Below are 18,750 nucleotides of genomic sequence, written 5' to 3'. Positions count from 1 at the left end.
AAATGGCTTGACAACACTTTCATTTTCATCTTTTAATAACATGAGCTATCACACATATGTTTTCAGCTTTTGCCACCACCTCCACGTTTACAGTTCTTCAACTAAAGGTTCAATTTGAATTCCATTAAGTTCCTCTTATCCAGCAATTATGACCACACTAGGCGTTAAAGTGGGCCGGAACAACCTGGAATGATGTTCCAACACCTTCAATTAATGCACAATTAAATCTGATAGGCAGATTAATGCATGATACTGCCAAGCCAGTTAATTTTTCATGTGTTGAAGCCTGGCATTACCTCCAGTTGATGGCATGGTAAGAGGTGCACTAAATTATTTTAAAAGGCAAGGACAGTCCAACAAGTATCGTTTTATAGTTTTAGATTTTTTTTTCTATTTGATCTAAACATAATGTGTTGCTTTATATTTAGCAAACATCTCAAAAGCTGAGGTATACTAATTTTGTGTGATTAAAAGTTTGATGAATAGGCAGGTTTAGTAGTGTTCATTGCAGACTAAACTGGTTACAGTATTGTGGTAAGGACTGCAGTAATGCACTATGCTGGACTGGTGCAGAGCAGGCTGTGGTGTTCATGGCCAGTGTTAAGCTACATTAACTTCCTAAGACCCGAACTCTTCCACGGCATGCATTTTTAATTTCTCTTTGATATTTGGGCATATTGGGACCTGACGAATGTAAAAACAAAGAATTACCAGATTTTTTTTTACCTGATTTTTGTTTCTAAGAAAAATGAGAGCCACATATGAGGATATTCGTTTAAAATTTCGATAGAACAGTTACAGTATAATGTCCTTGTAAGTGGATATCAGGCCCTTGTAGAGCAAAATTGAGTATTTTAGTCTAAATAACCCAAAATGTGATGTTCACATATGTGGACGCCAGGTCCTAGGAGGTTAAAGGGTAGCAGACATCAAGTGGGGGTATTTTATCTTAATTTCAGGAGCGGGACCACACCCACATCCATGCCCCATCTGCTCTTCAGTCTATATATGCCCCCTTCACTAATACCTGCTTTTCATGCCCCCCCACCATCTTCTTTTCTTTTACATGTAAAAGTACATGGGGATCTGCCTGGCCCGGGAACTGCTGCCAGTCCCCTCCGAGGCCTTCCCCAAACCGCAGCATCAGTCCACAGTCCCTCATCCATTGTACATCTCAACTGAGGATGTGGTCCCAGCTAGTGAATTTATCTTTAAACTGATGATGCAATTAGATTTACTCACAGAATTCAACCTCTAAAAAGTTTTACACACAGGATGCATAAAGTGTTTGTGACTATTTTGTGCATTAAAAATGCAGCCGTTTACACTGACCTGTAGTTTGTGATCTAGTACTGAATATACAATGATATAGAAATAGTTAATTAATACTTCATTACCTCCGATACACAGCTAGAGACTGCTCTGGATTAATCGGCTCTCTGAAATGATCTGTTTGCCTCCTCAGATGTGGTCCCAACTACCAATACAGCTTCAACTCTGGGCTCAAACCATGAAATACTCCGTGCTGCTGTCTTCTCTTTGTGAAACCAGAATCTCAGTTTCTCAGTCTCGGGTTGCAAAAACGTGACATGTGTGTGTATATACATTAAAAAAATCCTGAACTTTGTGTTGTTTTTTTTCTCCTAACACTTCCAGTGTGTAAAAGTCTTTATACTAAGTTTATGCTGTATAGAAATCCTGACAGCTTCTGTAATGTCTGGTTATATCTTTTTATATTCAACTAGCTAACAAACACACGGCAACTAATCAGAGCTACTCTCAATCTTAGGATGCCACTTCAACCCCTGAGTAATTTATACAGAAAAACTACAAAACATTGACTTTTAAGTGACTCAAAAAAACTACAACAAGAAGACTGTTACCACTTCAGCTTCTTCCAACTTTAGCTTTATCTTCAGTTCCATTATGTGCTGATTTCACTGAAGTCATTAAGTCATTTTACCACCTCATTCAAAACTTCTTTCAAACTTGTTTCAACTTCAGGTTCAGCTTCAGTTACATTATTCCACTCATTTAGCTGTTAGCAATCTATACACGGAGGACAAAACAGTGTTAATCAATTCAAAAAAATTAATAAAAATAAGCAAGCAAGCTGATAGAAGTCATTTCACTGCCACTTACAGCTTACATTTTAAACACCGTAGTTTAGTTTCATGTCTGAGCTGCAGTGCACCAAGGTCAGCTGTCACTGCCATACAAATCCATTCAGAAGCTTCAAATAATTAACTATAGGGCATTTAAACTATTTTATGTCTGTAGTGAGGCAATCACATTTTTTACACTTTTACTGTAATTCAACCAGTTATATAACAGAGTCTAAAAATATAAAGGATGAAGGGACAAAGTTGGCATTGAACTTCAGTACTTTGAAACCTTACTCTGATGCGTGTAAAGACAAACCGTTTTCTCCTTTAATAAAAATACCCTCTGACTGTGCTTAATGTCTACAACTGCCATGAACTGGCTGAGGTTCAATTCCCAGACCTATTCTCTTTGTAGCCCCCAACACGCAAAAGGAAAAGGAGGACAGTGTGCTTTCTTTGCCCCATATGAGTAAAAATTGATGAGCCTAACAGTAATTGTACAAAGGACAAAGAGTTGGCTGACTTCCCTAAAATGAGACACCCAGGAAGTGGAAGCTGTTTTTCCTTTCCTAGTTTGGATCGGCAGAGGTATGGTAAGTACACAGTGTGGTTTTTATTTAATGAAAGCTGACAGGAAATCAGACTTCAGGAGAACAGAGTATTTCGTCCCAACTTTACTTCATCTCCACACAGTCAGAGAGCTACGGTGCACACTGAGCAGATCCTGGCAAGACAATGAAGGAGACGAGCCCACATAACGTCAGAGGAAGGACAGCACGTCAGCAGCCTTACCTAGTTTAGGCAGAGAGTACTGGACTTTGAAGTAGTCCTGATAAAATCCGAGGAGCCTCTTAGTAATGTGGAGGGCGTAGTCCCCTGCTCCGCTCAAAATGGCATCTGGCCGGGCATAGAGACGGATCTGAAGACAAAGATACAGAGGAAGAAATGGAATTAAGCTGATTTTAATAGAGATGGATCTAAAAACAGATACAGAGAAAGGAAATTGGAATTAGTGTATGCTCAGCTCTACAGAGAACAAAATGAAATTAAGCCAGTTTTTTTCAAATCTATACAGAAAAGGAAATTAAATTTGACAGATACAAACAGGAGAAGGCTGCGTGTATATTAAACTCTTCAGGGGAAATAATACAATCAGAGAGAGTTTAAGTTTATATCTGCAGAGAGGAAAACTTATATTTGAGAGATGTTTTCTTCAAAATTTGCGAAGAAACAAATGGAATCAGGTCCGTGTTAGGTGGGTCACATCTACAGACAGAATAAGTGAATCAGGTCGACTTTATATTCTGCTCTCCAGACAGAACAATGGAGTCTGGTTGATTTGGTTCAAATATAAAACAAGAAATAAATTGATTTACAGCTGTGAGCAAGAATATCAACTGTAGATGGAAGCAAAAAAATACAAGAATGTTAAGTGTTCTGCTTCAGGTGGATTCCAGTATTTCACACAGTCTAATGATCAGTGTGGGCTCATTATTGGACAGGGGTTGGAGCAGCTGCATCATTTATTTATAAAGGACAGTTCACCCAAAATCAAATTTACATATTTTTCTTTGGACATGTAGCAATATTTATCCATTCAGACTGCTTTCGCAAGCCCCCGCATTTCTTTACATTTTGTGTCCAAGGAGCCAGACATTTTGCAACTTTTAAAGTGCTCCTGAGTAAGAGTTCTGCAGGCTTTTTGGTCTTTTTTTTTGACATTTTTATAGGAAAGCAGGCATTAAAAAAGGAATGAACCAGTGTTGTGTCTGCACTTAACAGAAAATTGATTAAAGATTGAATTTTAAGTTGCATATGCAGTTTGTTATTAATAGCCTGTCACATAAACAAAAAACATAAAAAATATCCCCATTTCTTTATCTGAATTGATGACAAATGCCAAAGATTACACAGTTTGAGTGGAGTAAAATAGTAATTTTATACCAGCAAAGTAATCCTCACTGGGAAGCCTGAATGGGCTATTAGCCAAAAAATTCCTATCCTTCGGTGCAAAATAGGGTTAACTGGACAAGTGGAGAACAAAAGTAACAACCCCCTTTGCTAGGAAAAATTCAGCAAATATCCAACATGGGACCCCAGAGTGGCATCTGGACTTGAACCATGGACACGCTGGAACTGAACTTAAGATGAAGGTCAGCAGGTCTTAGCTGGTGGTCAAAACTAATAGAATTATAAATGCAGTGGTCAGGCTGCTGACCTCTGAACCACTGCAGGATGACATGCTGACAAAGTGTGTGTGAGAGACACTCCAACTCATCACTGTTGCTGGGATTAAAATGATCATCTGCTCTTTCGAAAGTGATTCTATTGTTTGGTGAAGATGACAATTTGTACTTGAGAAGAGGATCTTTTTTTGTGCCTCAGAGCTCCTGACAAGCTGTGGGTAAAAGCAAAATCATAGCTTTTTCACTGCAGAGCTGTGACAGCAGCTTCACTTCTGTCTTTTTTTTTTACCCCCTTTCACATTGCACACCTTCACCAAAACACAGTGTAACATATTGAGTGACTTCTAATGAAATCCATTTTAATTCATGCAGTATGGACTCGAACACTTGTACGCTCATCTGTACACAAATCCAAAGTGGGCCATGGGGCATTACGAGATCCAGGTTGAAGTACCGAGTTTCTCAGTGCTTTGGCTTCACTCATTTAAGTATTACTTGCCCTTATACATCAATTAGCATAACATTATGACCAACTGGCTATTATTGTTGGTCTCCCGTTTGCTGCCAAAACAGCTCTGACCAATTGAGGCATGGACTCCACTAGATTGCTGAAGATGTGCTGTGGTATCTGCACCAATATGTTAGCAACAGATCCTTTAAGACCTATAAGTTGCAAGATGGGGCCTCCATAAATCAGACGTGTTGGTCCAGCACATCCCAAATGCTAGACTGGACTGAGACCTGGGGAAGTTGGAGGCTCATGATTGTGCTCCTCGAACCATTGCTGAACCATTTTTGCTTTGTGGCAGGGCGCATTATCCTGCTGAAATCAGGGAGTACTGTTTCTATCAAAGGGTGTACATGGTCTTCAACAATGCTTAGGTAGGTAGTACATGTTAAAGTAACATCCACATGGATGGCACAACTCAAGTTTTCATAGCAGAAGACTGCCCAAAGAATCACATTCCCTCCGCCAGCTTGCCTTCTCTTCTCTTCTGATACTGTTGTATCAGAACAAGCATTACATTTTTCAACAGTTTGAGCTACAGCAGGTCATCTGTTGGGTCAAACCACACAGGCCAGTCTTCACTCCCCCACATGCATCAGTGAGCCTTGGCTACTATGACTCTGTTGCTGGTTCACCACTGTTCCTTCCTTGGACTGCTTGGCAGATGCTGACCCTTGCAGACTGGGAACACTCCACAAGAGCTGTAGACTTTCCACACTTTCCTACATTTACTGCATTTAACACTTCTTCTAACATAAAATGCTTATTTGCTCTCTAATATATCCCACCCAGGAACATGATGAAGATAGGATCTGTGTTAACCTGCCAGTGGTCATTGCAATGTTATGTCTGTTTAAATTCAAGTTTAATGTCAAAGTTAATGTCAGCAGTTTGACAAGATCCTAGATTTTAAGGTTGACTATAGATACAAATTCTGGCTTTATCCTGAAGAAAATATATATTTGAATCCAAATTTTACTGCAATTGATTCAAAAGTTCTTGATTACTTTTAAACTACAACCATATCCAAGCCACAACTGTGAACCTCGTGGTGGTGCCACCAGAAAAGTTGGTGTGCAATCCTCCCATCAGTACAGTATCTTAAATGTTTAGCCTTTTAAAAAGACTAGGCTAAACGTCATAATCAAATCACCTGACAGACCATCCTACAGGCTACAAGCCTCTGTGAAGCCAACCAGAAGAAGGACAGGGGTTTCAAATAATGCTGCATTGTGGTTTTTAGTATTTCAGCCACCATCAAACAGAAGTTCAGGTGCACTGATTATTTACACACATTACCAATCACACTGACCAACACATTAGGAGTCTGTGTCCGACTGTGAAGGAAAAATTAAAAACAGATTTTGCTCTTTTTTTAATCTGACTTTGATGCCAACTTAGTGTTTGTTAGTGTGCTGTCAGTCTGCTGCCCTCTTGTGATTCTGAAGCTCAGTCAAAAATGTTTCACTTCAATGACTCCCAACAGACTCTTTAAACTAAAGTGATTCTTTCAAGCTCACAGACAGACAGACAGACATCTGCTCCATCTGAGTCAATTTTCATTAAAAAAAAAAAGCAATTTGGCAGGTCTGCAAAAGAAAATTAGCTTCTGCTGCCACTTTATTCAGTAGGCATCCGGTGTTTGAGGTCAGCTGGTCTAATCTCCTGGTGCAGCTTTCATACGGAAACAGCAAAGCTCTGTTAGCAGCAGCCACCATCACTTTATTACACAAAACACTGAATTATGAGGCTCAATCTCATCGGTGGTGAGTCTAAAGTCTGTTTTTGTCTGTGACAGGTGCAGGTGGAGAAATCTCTGTGTGCAAGAGACAAGGCTGAAAATGTGTGGTCCCTTGGGCGACACTGCATTAAAAACAGAGATGATTCTGTCATGGAAATCGATGCATGGGCTCAGGAGCACTTCCAGAAATCACTGTCTGTCAACACAACTCACCGTCCCATGCACTGACGCAGGTAAAAGCTCCATCATGCAAAGACGATTCTGTCTCTTTAAGGTTCCTTTCCCTCCGAATGAACCCTCAGATCTAATTGAACCGTCTAGGCAATAAAATATATGGCCGTTTAATTTTATTTTTTAAATCATTCTTTGCTTAAAACTCCTTAAACTCTACATGTTCATTTCTGACTCACAGACCATTCTTGACAAAGTTAGCAACAAGAATGTCGGGCCGATGGCGTGATATGGCAGCCTCGCTTGTGTCAGTCTGCCTCAGGGCAGCTGTGGCTACAACTGTAGCTTGCCTCCACCAGTGTGTGAATGTGAGAGTGAATGAATAGTGGAATTGTACAGCGCTTTGAGGGCCCCGAAAAGCGCTATATAAAATGCAATCCATCAATATTATTATTATTATTTTCTTGATTTCCATCCTCATGTCAAAAACACATGAAAAGACTTCAAAGAATTATAAAATTTTAATTTTTGAGAGAAAAAAAACATCCATAGATCGACAGTTCTACAAAAAAAGAAGCCACACTCACAAAATCCATATGTCATTGTAGATAATCCTCACGTCTCCATAATGAGACTGTGATGATGCCTTCGGGAGAGCGCTATAAATCTCCAGCTTGTAAAGCAAAGAGAGAAAAGCTGGGCATCACTCCTAAGAGAAACAAACTGTTAAATAATGTCTTTAAGATGATGGGAGGTGCTCTGACCTCAGACGGTTCAAGTAAAATGTTATTCTTCTTAACGTGTAAAGCTTTATGAGCTGATGAAGCCACAGAGGGAGCACGGTGGGTAGAGTTTAATGTGTTTCATGGAGCTTAGCGGTGAAACACTGACACAATCACACGTCTGTGGTGTTGCTGTTTCTGGTTTTAGGACTTTTCAGGTGGACAGATGTGATAATTTGATCATAACATGTGAGGAATTAATTAGTTTTGAGTTAAAAGTGGTGAGAAGTAACATTTCTGTGGCCTGAATACTGAACTGTATTAACTACATTAACTCACTTGGAGCTTTTGCTTAGAGGTGTTTTATTTCTCACAGTTTTCTGACTTCGACCATCTTTAAGAAGCTGACTGAAACTGCAGAAACCTGCCAGAGAGACGCGAAAAGATTGAAACGTGCCCTTAAAACAAGCTGCCAGCTCTCATCTCTGTGTTTGTGTGATGGATGGAGCAGTTAATCAGACTGATCCTCCAGACTAATTATACACAAACAATGTCAGCTGACAGATAGGGGTTACCATAGCGACAGGCAGCAGTGATCTCACTGATCAATACACGTGAATCAGCGTGTGTGGATGAAAATAAAGGACAAATTAAATGCGTGTGTGTGCTGAATGGTTTCACTGTCAGGGAGAAACCAACTCACTGTCAGATGAAGGACAATAGAGACTGGCTATCAAATACAGCACACACACACACGCAGCAGCAGCGGCAGGTAGATGTACACACAAGTTAAAATACACATGTTATTTTCCCCATGAAGACACACAAACTCACTATGATGTAAAACTGCTGTATCACTGCTGGCTTATCACTCACACACACACACACACACACACACACACACACACACACACACACACACACACACTGTCCCAGTACCTCTGCTGTCTCTCCTCTCTGAGCTTCACTTCCACTCTAATAAATTCTGTTTTCAGAAAGCTGTGAAAACACGTTGAAACCTGTTCAGTGGTAACGCTGCAGATCTGCTGCTACGTGGTGTCACAGTGTTTGTGTCGCACACGAGCTGCTGTAAACCTGCACAAATACCAACAAAGGCAGGTCAAAAAAAAGTACTAAGCTGCCTTCTACTGAAACTACAAGCAAATTTTCCAGGCGAAGTCGTACACACAGCTGCAAATATTTTTTCACATTTTCGGTTGTCACGTTGGCCTAAAATTAATAATCAACATCTACTCGATGAACATTAGTTCATTCCGAGCAGGAACATCCAAGATTCAAAAATGAAGCCAATGCAGATGTGCCATAAACTGCAGTTCCTCCAATTGCCACTGGAGGCTGCTCCAAAAGTGAGTCAGGTGGCTACTTTAGATTTAGAGAATGAGGATAGTTGTAACACTCTCACTTCCTCACACTGCCAAACTGTGTGAGGAAAATCAAGTGGGCTGATCAATCCAAATATCGACAGCATCGACACCAATGCTGGTATTGGTACTGGACTGATACCAGGACAATAGGACCGATAATTTGTTTCTATCCTCCTAGTTCAGCTTGTAGCCCACTGAAAATATTTTGATCAGTACTGATGGATTCAGAACTATGTTACCTTTATTTTTCATAGAGTAGTGCCTTAGGTAAAATGTAAGACATATTATCTTAGCTAATTTCAAACGACCATGCTGCTGCAGCTATGCAATTTATAGCTGACGGGGTGCAGATGGTTGTAAAAAGTGCTGAAACTATCCCCATGATGGCAGCTAAATATATTTTCCCTGTCCTACTCTCTTTTTTCCAGTGTGCCGAGGCAGTGGGTGAGAAAAATATTACCACTGCGAGGGCTAAATAAACCAAATGATACTGTGCTTCTTTTAGCCTCGTGCAGCTGAGGTGATTAAAAAAGACAGAGGTGAGGAAGACACTGACGTGTTGGTCAGTGCACAATAATAATAATAATAATTAAGATGTACATTTTGTAGAAGGAGGTTAAATTCCCTGTGATTGACATGCGTTTATTAATTCAGGGATGTTGTTGAACAGGTTAAAGAGACTGCTACTTGTGGAGGATATCTTAAAATTCTAGCTCAGAAATATTTTGTTATATATTAGTTGTAAATGCTGAAACAACAACATCCTTGGTCTCACCAGGTTCATCAGCACAGCTGGAGCCATTTGCTGCCATCAGTGTTTCACTTCTCTTAACCAAACTGAACTCATGTCCGTGTTTATGGTGTTTGAACCTTTTGGAAGATTTTAATGAAATTATCTTATTGCAGTTAATTGTACTCACAGACTCTCTAAAAAGTCTGTTCCCACAGTGCTAAGTGAACATCGAGTATTTAATTTGCATGTTATTTAGCACCAATTAGCAGATATGTGCGTCTGTGTGATCTGCTTAGAATTTATGAATGCAGCTTGCTAAACAACTGTTAACTAAACATGCCACTTTCCCATGTAAAAATGCTGACTCCAGTGCCAATACATCACAGTGACGATATCCAGCTTTCATATATACACTGCAGCCCAGTTTTATTAGCCAAATAGGTGGTTTGTGTGGGCCACCACATCATGGACATGAAGTCTGGACCAATCTATTGGATTACATCAAATGAAATTGTACTAAGTTATCTCTGGAAGACTGTTATAATCCGTCTCTGATAGGGGAGGTAACATAAACGAGACCCACATGAGGGAGATCACTTTAGAAAAAGGTTTATTACAAGAGAACTCAGGACTTACAAGAAAACCTATAGCGCAGATTACCACAAACCAAACAACCAACACAAAACAACTAGCTCAAGTAAGGCTTAACCAGTAGAAAATAAAACTGTCCTCATGGGCTGTAACACAGCTAAACGCCACTCAAGCCAAATCTCACCACTTAAACAGAATTTCACAAGCAAAGCTCACAGAAGGAAGCCTACAGGGCAGACTGCATACTCAGTTCAAAGCAGCAGCCCCTGAAAGTTCTTCAGCCTTTTGAAGACACAGGTGTGTACAAGTCACTGATTGGTCTCTCTCCTTGGAGGTGCAAACCACAGGTCCTCAGGCAGCCACTTGTCTGTGTGGATTGTCACATTCGAATTTACATGGAGGAAGGCTGGCACGGGTTCCCAGCCAGCCAATCGTCTGTGGGTGTTGTCATGCTTGAATTTACTTGAAGGAAGGCCGGCTCACTTAAAAGGCCAGGGGCCGTAACAAAGACTATAACCACACTGTTGATCCCCTGATGTTTAATCCTACACCATGAAATTGAGACCTTGTTTTTAGCAAGCTCTCACACATGGACAAACTGCTTCGCATGACACAAACTCTTACAGAAAATGCATTTTTATGACTTTTCATCAAGCAATGTCTTGGAAAAACAAAAATTTTGATTGCAACAGTTTCACTTACAATCAAATAATTTTCAATCAGACTCAGCTGCCCATTAGCTTCTATGCTAAATTATAAATTATTGAATGATTAGACACCAAACTAAGATGTTAACTTTTATTAGTTATTTGGGTTGTACCCATGTATGGTAAAACAGAACTGCTGGTTTAATCCTGAGTTGGTGTTTGGATGACCTCAATCCCCAGTTTTAACTCCAAACCTAGCCTAGGTCTAACCTCAGCACCTCAGAGAATATGCAATAGTTTTTTTTTTGTTGTTTGTTTTTTGTTTTTATCAATTCTTGTCAAACAGAAATCAAATTAAATAATTTTTCTCACTGACTCAAAATAATTTACATTTTTTCCAAAATGTCCATATTGCCTTTCTGCAAAAAAGGCTCAAGTTGAATTATCACCTTTGACGACTTTGAGCTCAGAGGGCTGAGAGGTGAAAGCCACACTGCTGTTGTGTGACAGTTGTTTGAGTCAGGACAATTTGACTTTGAGGCAGCTTTTGAGCCAACGCTGTTTCTCTGTATTGATCCGTCTGTTCTTTTTTGGGAAAGGAGTGTCATTCATCACTATTCCTCTCTTGATGCTGCAGCGGTCTAGTTTACAGTGAAAACAATGGAGGTGGCCTGCCTGTATGCTCAGAACATGCCTGAAGTCCAGCTAAAGACTGGACAAGGCAAATACAATATGACCACCAAACTGCACACATTTTCGTCTTTGAGAGTCAAGAAGGAGCAGAAACTGCACAAGTGGGTAAACACAGGAACAGACTGAAGAACTGGGCAGGAAAGAGCAGAAATTCTGGCAGGAAAACATCCTGTGAATCCTGTAAGATTCAGTCTGTGCGTTCCTCTACCAAAGCAAACACGAACAGCCTGTACTGTTTATTTGCACAGAAGAAAAAGAAATGAATGTAAAGGCCCTGAGTTTGGTTGAGATCCTACTTAAAGAGGCATGCTGGACTGTAGAGCCTGTGGAGGGAATTTGAGGCAAGATTCAGGTATTTACTGCAGCACTCAACTAACATCTTTAGTCATTGTTGGCTGCTCATATAAACATGTTTTTAAAAGATTTTCACCAAGTGAAAGCAGCTGGAAGACTTTGGATTTATTGACCAAAATCTTTATAGACTTTAAACACCATCTGACCCAGACTAGCAAAGCCAGAATAAGAATCACACCGAAAACACTAGCCCATATTTAAACTATAGAAGTGAAAGTTACAGATGAAGGAGAACAAAATCAACAGAAACTGTCCTGTTAACATAATATATATTTTAAGCTTTGTAACTAACAGATCTCCTGTCAAGCCTTTTATCCCTCTGTAATCACTTCAGCCACACTAGCAACATGGCTCTTGGGATTGTAATATCAACTGAGTTTATTACGTGTGCTAGCAACAAGCATTTTGTGATACATTCATGAAGCAGACTTTAAATTTTGGCTGGCATTGACGGATCCTTTTGGTGGGAAGATTGTGAAAACATCCTCTGCAGTATCAGCTGTAGGTGATTAATAGTAATTCTCTAAAGAATAAATTCCATTTTCTGCAGTTTTTTGCAGAATAGGCATCTGTACTTAGACAGGTCCAGGATCTCTGCAACACACTCTCACCACGACCAGCATCTTTCCCGTTACCTGATCCAACTCACCAGCAGGTTGTGATTTATTCATAGCTGCACACAGCCGAATGTCCACAATGTACATCTGCAGATCTGACTGCAAGATTACAAAACTCAGTCATCAACCTGGAATCACACCTGACTGGCTTGGGAGTGTCTTGGAGGTGAAGGCCAGGGACAAGAGATGTCGGTGCATCTTGGCTTAAGCTGGTGTCATTTAACCCAGACCAGGGCGACTGGTAGAAAATGGATGGATGGATTTAGACAAACATCTGTAAACTGTAGACTACACATGGAAAATTTACATGGAAAATGTGTGTAAAAATAGTCTTAAGAACACACACGCACTTAAGAAATGCAGTTGCAAGACTATTTATGAGGTATGCATATGGGCCAGTGTTATTTTTACCACAGAGAATATGTTATTGAATCAGTAATTCTAAATCTGTATATCTGTGCTATCTGAACACTGCCATGCCCACATTTGTCTACATAAGGAATAACCTGTGGTAGATCATCCTGAAATGCAGTGACAGAGGAGCATGAAAATTTTACAACTCAAAACCAGAAATTTAATAAAAACCTAAGGAGGAAGCCACAGAGAAGAGGAAAAAGTTTTGTATGAAAGTTTGAATAGTTGCATGAATGGTTTTGTATGAAATATTTAGAACGTCTCTTTGTATTTTTCTGTTTTGTATAATTTTTTTAAAACTGAAACCAAGTAGTGACAGAGTTACTTAATTTCTATTACATTAAAGGGTAGTCAGGTTAAGCTCGAACAGGGATTCTAAATTAATCTGGAAAATACCGTATTTTTCGGACCATAAGGCGCACCGGATTAAAAGGCGCATTAAGAGAAACAAAATAGTCACATAAGTTCAACTTTACTCAACTCATTCTTCTTGCTTCCTCCACTTCTGTACCCTTGATTCATTAATGTTGAATTATCTTGCAGCTGCTTTATTCCCATGTTGTTGCAGTATATTATAACTAACCTCGTATTGTGAATGGATTATTTCAGTTGTTCTGCTGACTGAGGTTTGGTCCGTTTAGAGCACCCTGCGTTGTGATTGCCTTTGTCCCTAATCATTGGGAACCCTCCCGTTAACAAGTGGAAAAAAGTTAGCATTCATTCGCCAGCTTCACTGTTTATGTTATGCTAACATAGCTGTGTCGCTAGTGATCACGAAGCACATCATTAAATACCAGCTAGTCCAACTTCAGTAACCCTACAAAAGTCACAGGTGTTTAGTTTTCTGTCTTCATTTATGTTGGAAGTGATAGCAGAGCTGTACGTTTTGATTTTTTCAGAAATCTCTCAGTCAGAACTGATGCTATATCATGTTTAGGTGGAAACTAGCGAGCTAACTTATAACTCTGTTAAATTTAATAAATTCTGTTTTCATGGATGAGTGGATGTTAAATGTAATTGTTACATCTAGTAAAACAGCAGCGCTGATCATTTTATTAAAAATGAAAGAATTTAGACAGTTTTTAACTCTCAGTGATGCCGCAGTGTTCGTTTGACTTTGGGACCTGAAACGGAGTTTGGACCCGGATTACTCCTCGAGGCTCCTGACTACAGTAGCCGTAATGCTTCGACAATTCATCAAGCGGTGTGACTTTGTAGCTTACCAAAGTTGTACTAAAACATTTTTTGACAAATTGTTGTCATGTACCACATAAAATCGGTTACAGGTCAGTAAGCACAACCAGTGTTGCCAACTTAGCGACTTTGTTGCTATATTTAGCGAGTTTTCAGACCCCCTTAGCGACTTTTTTTCTAAAAAGCGACAAGCGGCAAATCTGGCGACTGTCTCTGGTGTTATTGGAGACTTATTTATGATGACTTTTTGACGTGAAAGCGGGTATCGCTTTTACTCTCAACAAGCAGCGGGTACTGCCGTGGGCACCTCGCCTGTTCCAAAGCGCTCACGGGCGGAGGATAGTCCTCCCCCAGCAGCTATCAGGGCAGAAGATGTTCACACCTATGCGTCAAAACTGCAAATGAATCGCGCATGAGCGAAGCCGCTGCTCCGGCACTGACTGTAACGCAGTCAGTTTTTCTTTTACTGTTATGCTGTTTTGTGGATCACAAGGTTTAAAACTACTTTTACACACACACACACACACACACACAAAGTAACTCCACCAGAGTGCCTATTTCGGGTCTCTTTTGCCAGTCCAAGCCCAGATAAAGGAGCAGGGTTGGAATTGTGACATTAAAAAAAACAATAATTGGTAAAATAAATTTAATTTGTAGTTTTAAATGCATTTAGGACGTTTTTTACTCACTTTATGTCTCTTCCACGATGTTATTTCTCTCTCCAACAACGTAGGTTACAATTATATTAGCATGACCAATTATGCAAATTAGGCGATGACATCATTTAGCGACTTCTAGCAACTTTTAGGACAACCAATAGCAATTTTCCTTACTGAGGAGTTGGCAACACTGAGCACAACCAGAATTCATACATAAGGCACACCGGATTATAAGGCGCACTGTCAATTTTTGAGAAAATTAATGAATTTTAAGTGTGCCTTATAGTGCAGAAAATATGGTAATCACATCACCTGACAGACATGCATACTTTGATTTATTACTTGAATATTTAGTTTAATCAGAAATGTGTCTGAGATTTGGGATTTTGTTTTGTTTTTTTACTCATGATTTATTCCATGTAAAGCCCTAAACCATCTCACACGTACTAAAAGATGTGAACACATTTCCCCGGTGCTTGCCTCTCTTCATTGACTCCCTGTCCGCTTCAGAATTAACTTTAAAATTTTATTGTTAACTTACAAAGCCCTGAATGGACAGGCTTCCGTGTATTTGTCTGACCTCTTGCAGACTTATACCCCCTTTAGATCTCTTAGATCAAGTGATCTTTTGCTTTTAGCTGTACCAAGGTCGAGGCTGGTTCATAGAGGCGATCGAGCATTTGCAGTCGTAGCGCCTAAGCTGTGGAATAATTTACCCCTATACATCAGACAGGCTCCCACTGTCAATCTTTTTAAATCTTATCTTAAAACGCATTTTTATTTACTGGCTTTTAATACAGCATGAGAGTTATTTGTTAATTCATATTTGGTGTTTGCTATCAATACTCTAAGTTATTTTATTAGGTATGTTGTATTCTTGTACAGTTATTTTATTATGTATGTTGTATTCTTGTACAGCACTTTGGGCAACGCTCCTGTTGTAATTAAACCATTAAACCATCACAACTTTATAACCTTTAGTCAATAATAATCACATACTCTGATTTAAGTTCTACAAGCCCAGCTCACACAATCTGTTTTTCAGGCCTGAAGTTACTGCTGGTAAATGAACTTCATTTACTACAGCCCATATTGGTAGTATGGGACACTGAACAAAGCCAAATGGATCCTGATGTTAAAGCAAAGCAATGAATCTTTAATGTGCACGCATGCCGATAAGTCTTACCTGAGCTGTTTCATAGACCTGAAAATGACAACTTAATAGCTGTGTAAGAAGTTTCATTAAACGGAAACTTAAAAGCTCTGTGATGCTGTAGTTGACCTGTACCAAACAGATTAGCTTTCTGTCATGCAAACATAACGGAAACGTCCCTTTAGAGCTCCATCAGTTCGAGATTTGGCTTGTGCTGTAGTTGCAAGCCTCTGGTTCAGTGACATTCTGAAGCTTCTGTTCCCTGAATAGGACTCCATATCTCTGCTGGCACAAGCATCAAATGATGACAATTTTCTTTGAAAACAGAAATTGTCTCACACCAAATAGATACACTGTCTGCAACCCCATTTGAAATGTTCTACCTTCATCAAATCCTTTTTGTTGCATCCTATGTTAGAAACTCGTAAAGCTGTTACATGTTAGCATGTTACATGTTGAAGACCACACTGAGTGCCACTTCTGTCAGCTGAGGCTACAGTTCACTCACGATCACCAAGACTGGACAACAGCAGATGGAAAAAGTTTGCCTGGTCTGATAAATCTTTGCATGGTAGGATCGCAATTTGGCATAAAACAACATGGAAGCTTGGATCCATGCTGCCTTGTTTCGACACTTCAGGCTGCTGGTGCTCTAATGGTGTGGGGATATTTTCATGGAGAGCCTTGGACCTCCTTACTTCAGCCAGTCGAGCATCATTTAAACAAGTATTTTAAAGTATTTTCAGTGACCATATCCATCTCTTTGTGATAACAGTGTACCATCTTCTGATAGCTGCCCCCTGCAGGATTCACAGCCTCTCCACAACGCTAACAAAAACTCAGGTGAGCGTACAGTATTTTGTAAGCATGTTCTTTATTGAACTGAAGACTACATATGGCTGAATAATAATATTTTTTATTAGATTTAAGTTTAAAGATGTGTGCTCAGTAGTAGCAGTAGTTTTTAATTTGTCTGTAGAGTTGACAGAAAAGAGGTGTGAATGTCAGAAATGTAAGTGACCACACAATTCAAGCAGAAAACTGCTGCAACTCTTTTCTTGATAGGTCATCAAACAGCTTGTACCACATCTATTTTAAGAGGTTCTCAGAGTTAAACTTTCATGAAATTAATATAAATTTTTAATATACTTCTGAGCTCCAGTACAGGAAGGATATAGCTAATGTAGAAAAAAAAAAAAAAAGGGGGGGGGGGGGGGGGGACGGTCTCAGTCAGCTTATTGGGTTAAATTGAGTAAAGATATGTAATCTGGAGTTCGATTTTTAACAGATTTGAGATTCATGTTCAATAAAATACCATTAAGTTTCCAATCCCACAAAAATAACTGACACGATAATATTAATATCAGTGCCTACATTAGGAAATACTGGAGTTTATTAACACTAACCCAAATACTAAAGCTACTGTGATCACAATGCCGCTGTGTTGCTGTACTCCTCTCCAGCTTCCTCAGCAGGACTGGTTTCTTGATGAAAATTCAGACTTTTTAAGGCTCTTCTCCTCTTTTACCCCACATTCTCCTCCCTCCACCAGAACTCATCTCAGAGCGCGGCAGCCAGCAGAGTGAATATCAGCTCAGAAAGTGGAGGCTTTATTGAAATCGTAGCTTTTTTCGGCGCACTGACAGCAAGCTTCTGAATTGAATATCATCTCTTGAGGATTCCTAAATTGCCTCCAGTCATGTTCTCCCGGGTGACGAGAAACCCGGATGCGTTGCATTTGCTCCAACGGAGGGGTCGAGGTGTGACGTCTGACTTCAAAGCATCATACGAACATGTTCGCCGTGTCTCCTAGGACTGAAATGTGCCGCTTTACCTGAACTAAAATGGACACACATTGGCTAAGTGGTTAGCCCGCTGCCTCACAGGAAGGAAGTCCTCCATTTAAACCCGACCAGTCGAGTTTGCATGTTCTCTCCGCGTCAGCCTCAACACGCTCCAAAAACATGCAGGTCAGCTCAAGCAGAAACTTTAAATTGCCTCTAGGTGTGAATGTTGTCAGTCATGTTTCTTAACTCTGTGACAGAGTTTTCAGGGTGTACTCCCCCCACCCACCCGGTGCATCCTGGGGTTTGTTTCAGCTCTTTATTCCCCCACTGAGCAGTCTAGAAAATGGATGGAAGTATGCACAACCTGCCATTTTCTAAGCCTGAATGATGAGGTGATAAAATATAAACATGAGGAATATTTCATTTTCAGCCCCGATACACGCTGCCTACAGGAAAGCGTCTTCAATCAAATAACTCAAACCAAATTCAATCAGTCTCTTTGGCGGCTGCTGCAGCGTTCTTTTTCTCCCATCCCATCCCGTTTTGTGAGAGCTACAGCTGGCGCTCATGCCTAATAAAATCAAACCTACATCAGCAAACCAGCGGGCCCATAAATAAGTGAGGGTCCGAGGGGTTTTACTTCCTCAGAAGTCAACAACTCGAGGGGAAATGGACCATGTATTTGGGAAACTGTGATGTAACATACGGAGATACACTCTGTGGGCAAGAAAAGAAGGAAACAAGAGAGCGTAGCAAAGCTCTGCTCAGCGAAGCAGGCCTCAGGCCAGGAAGGCTTCAAACATCCTCATGTTACAGCTTTGAAGACTCAGCGTTAGCGTCATGGATGCCACCATCTTTGTTTATTTGGTACATTTTGGAGGATTTCTTTTCTTTGGAGCCAGAAGTGACCATCATTGTGAGATACCACTAGCAAACTTTGTTAACCAGCTATGTCCGCAGACTGCTAAGTAATGGAATTTCACTAAGACTTCGTACAGTCAGTACAATTAACCAAGCATGAATGTGTGTGTTATTTTCAGATAACCGCATTAAAAATGCCCCAAAAGGCACAGAGATTTTTCAGCTGCAG

General features: G+C 40.1%; 1 protein-coding gene across 1 annotated transcript in view; it reads right to left on the bottom strand.

The window, feature by feature from the left end:
* Positions 1-18,750, bottom strand: part of LOC146369554 (thyrotropin-releasing hormone-degrading ectoenzyme-like) — a 241,960-nt gene that overhangs the window by 160,770 nt on the left and 62,440 nt on the right. The window contains exon 4 of the mRNA XM_084909164.1: positions 2,898-3,024. Within this exon, the coding sequence (XP_084765290.1) occupies positions 2,898-3,024 (127 nt within the window). The remainder of the gene's footprint in view (positions 1-2,897; positions 3,025-18,750) is intronic.

The sequence above is a fragment of the Perissodus microlepis genome, chromosome 17, assembly GCF_051167445.1.
Source record: "Perissodus microlepis isolate ML-2025 ecotype Zambia chromosome 17, ASM5116744v1, whole genome shotgun sequence".
Classification (NCBI taxonomy): domain Eukaryota; kingdom Metazoa; phylum Chordata; class Actinopteri; order Cichliformes; family Cichlidae; genus Perissodus; species Perissodus microlepis.
This window is presented reverse-complemented; position numbering and strand designations above follow the sequence as displayed.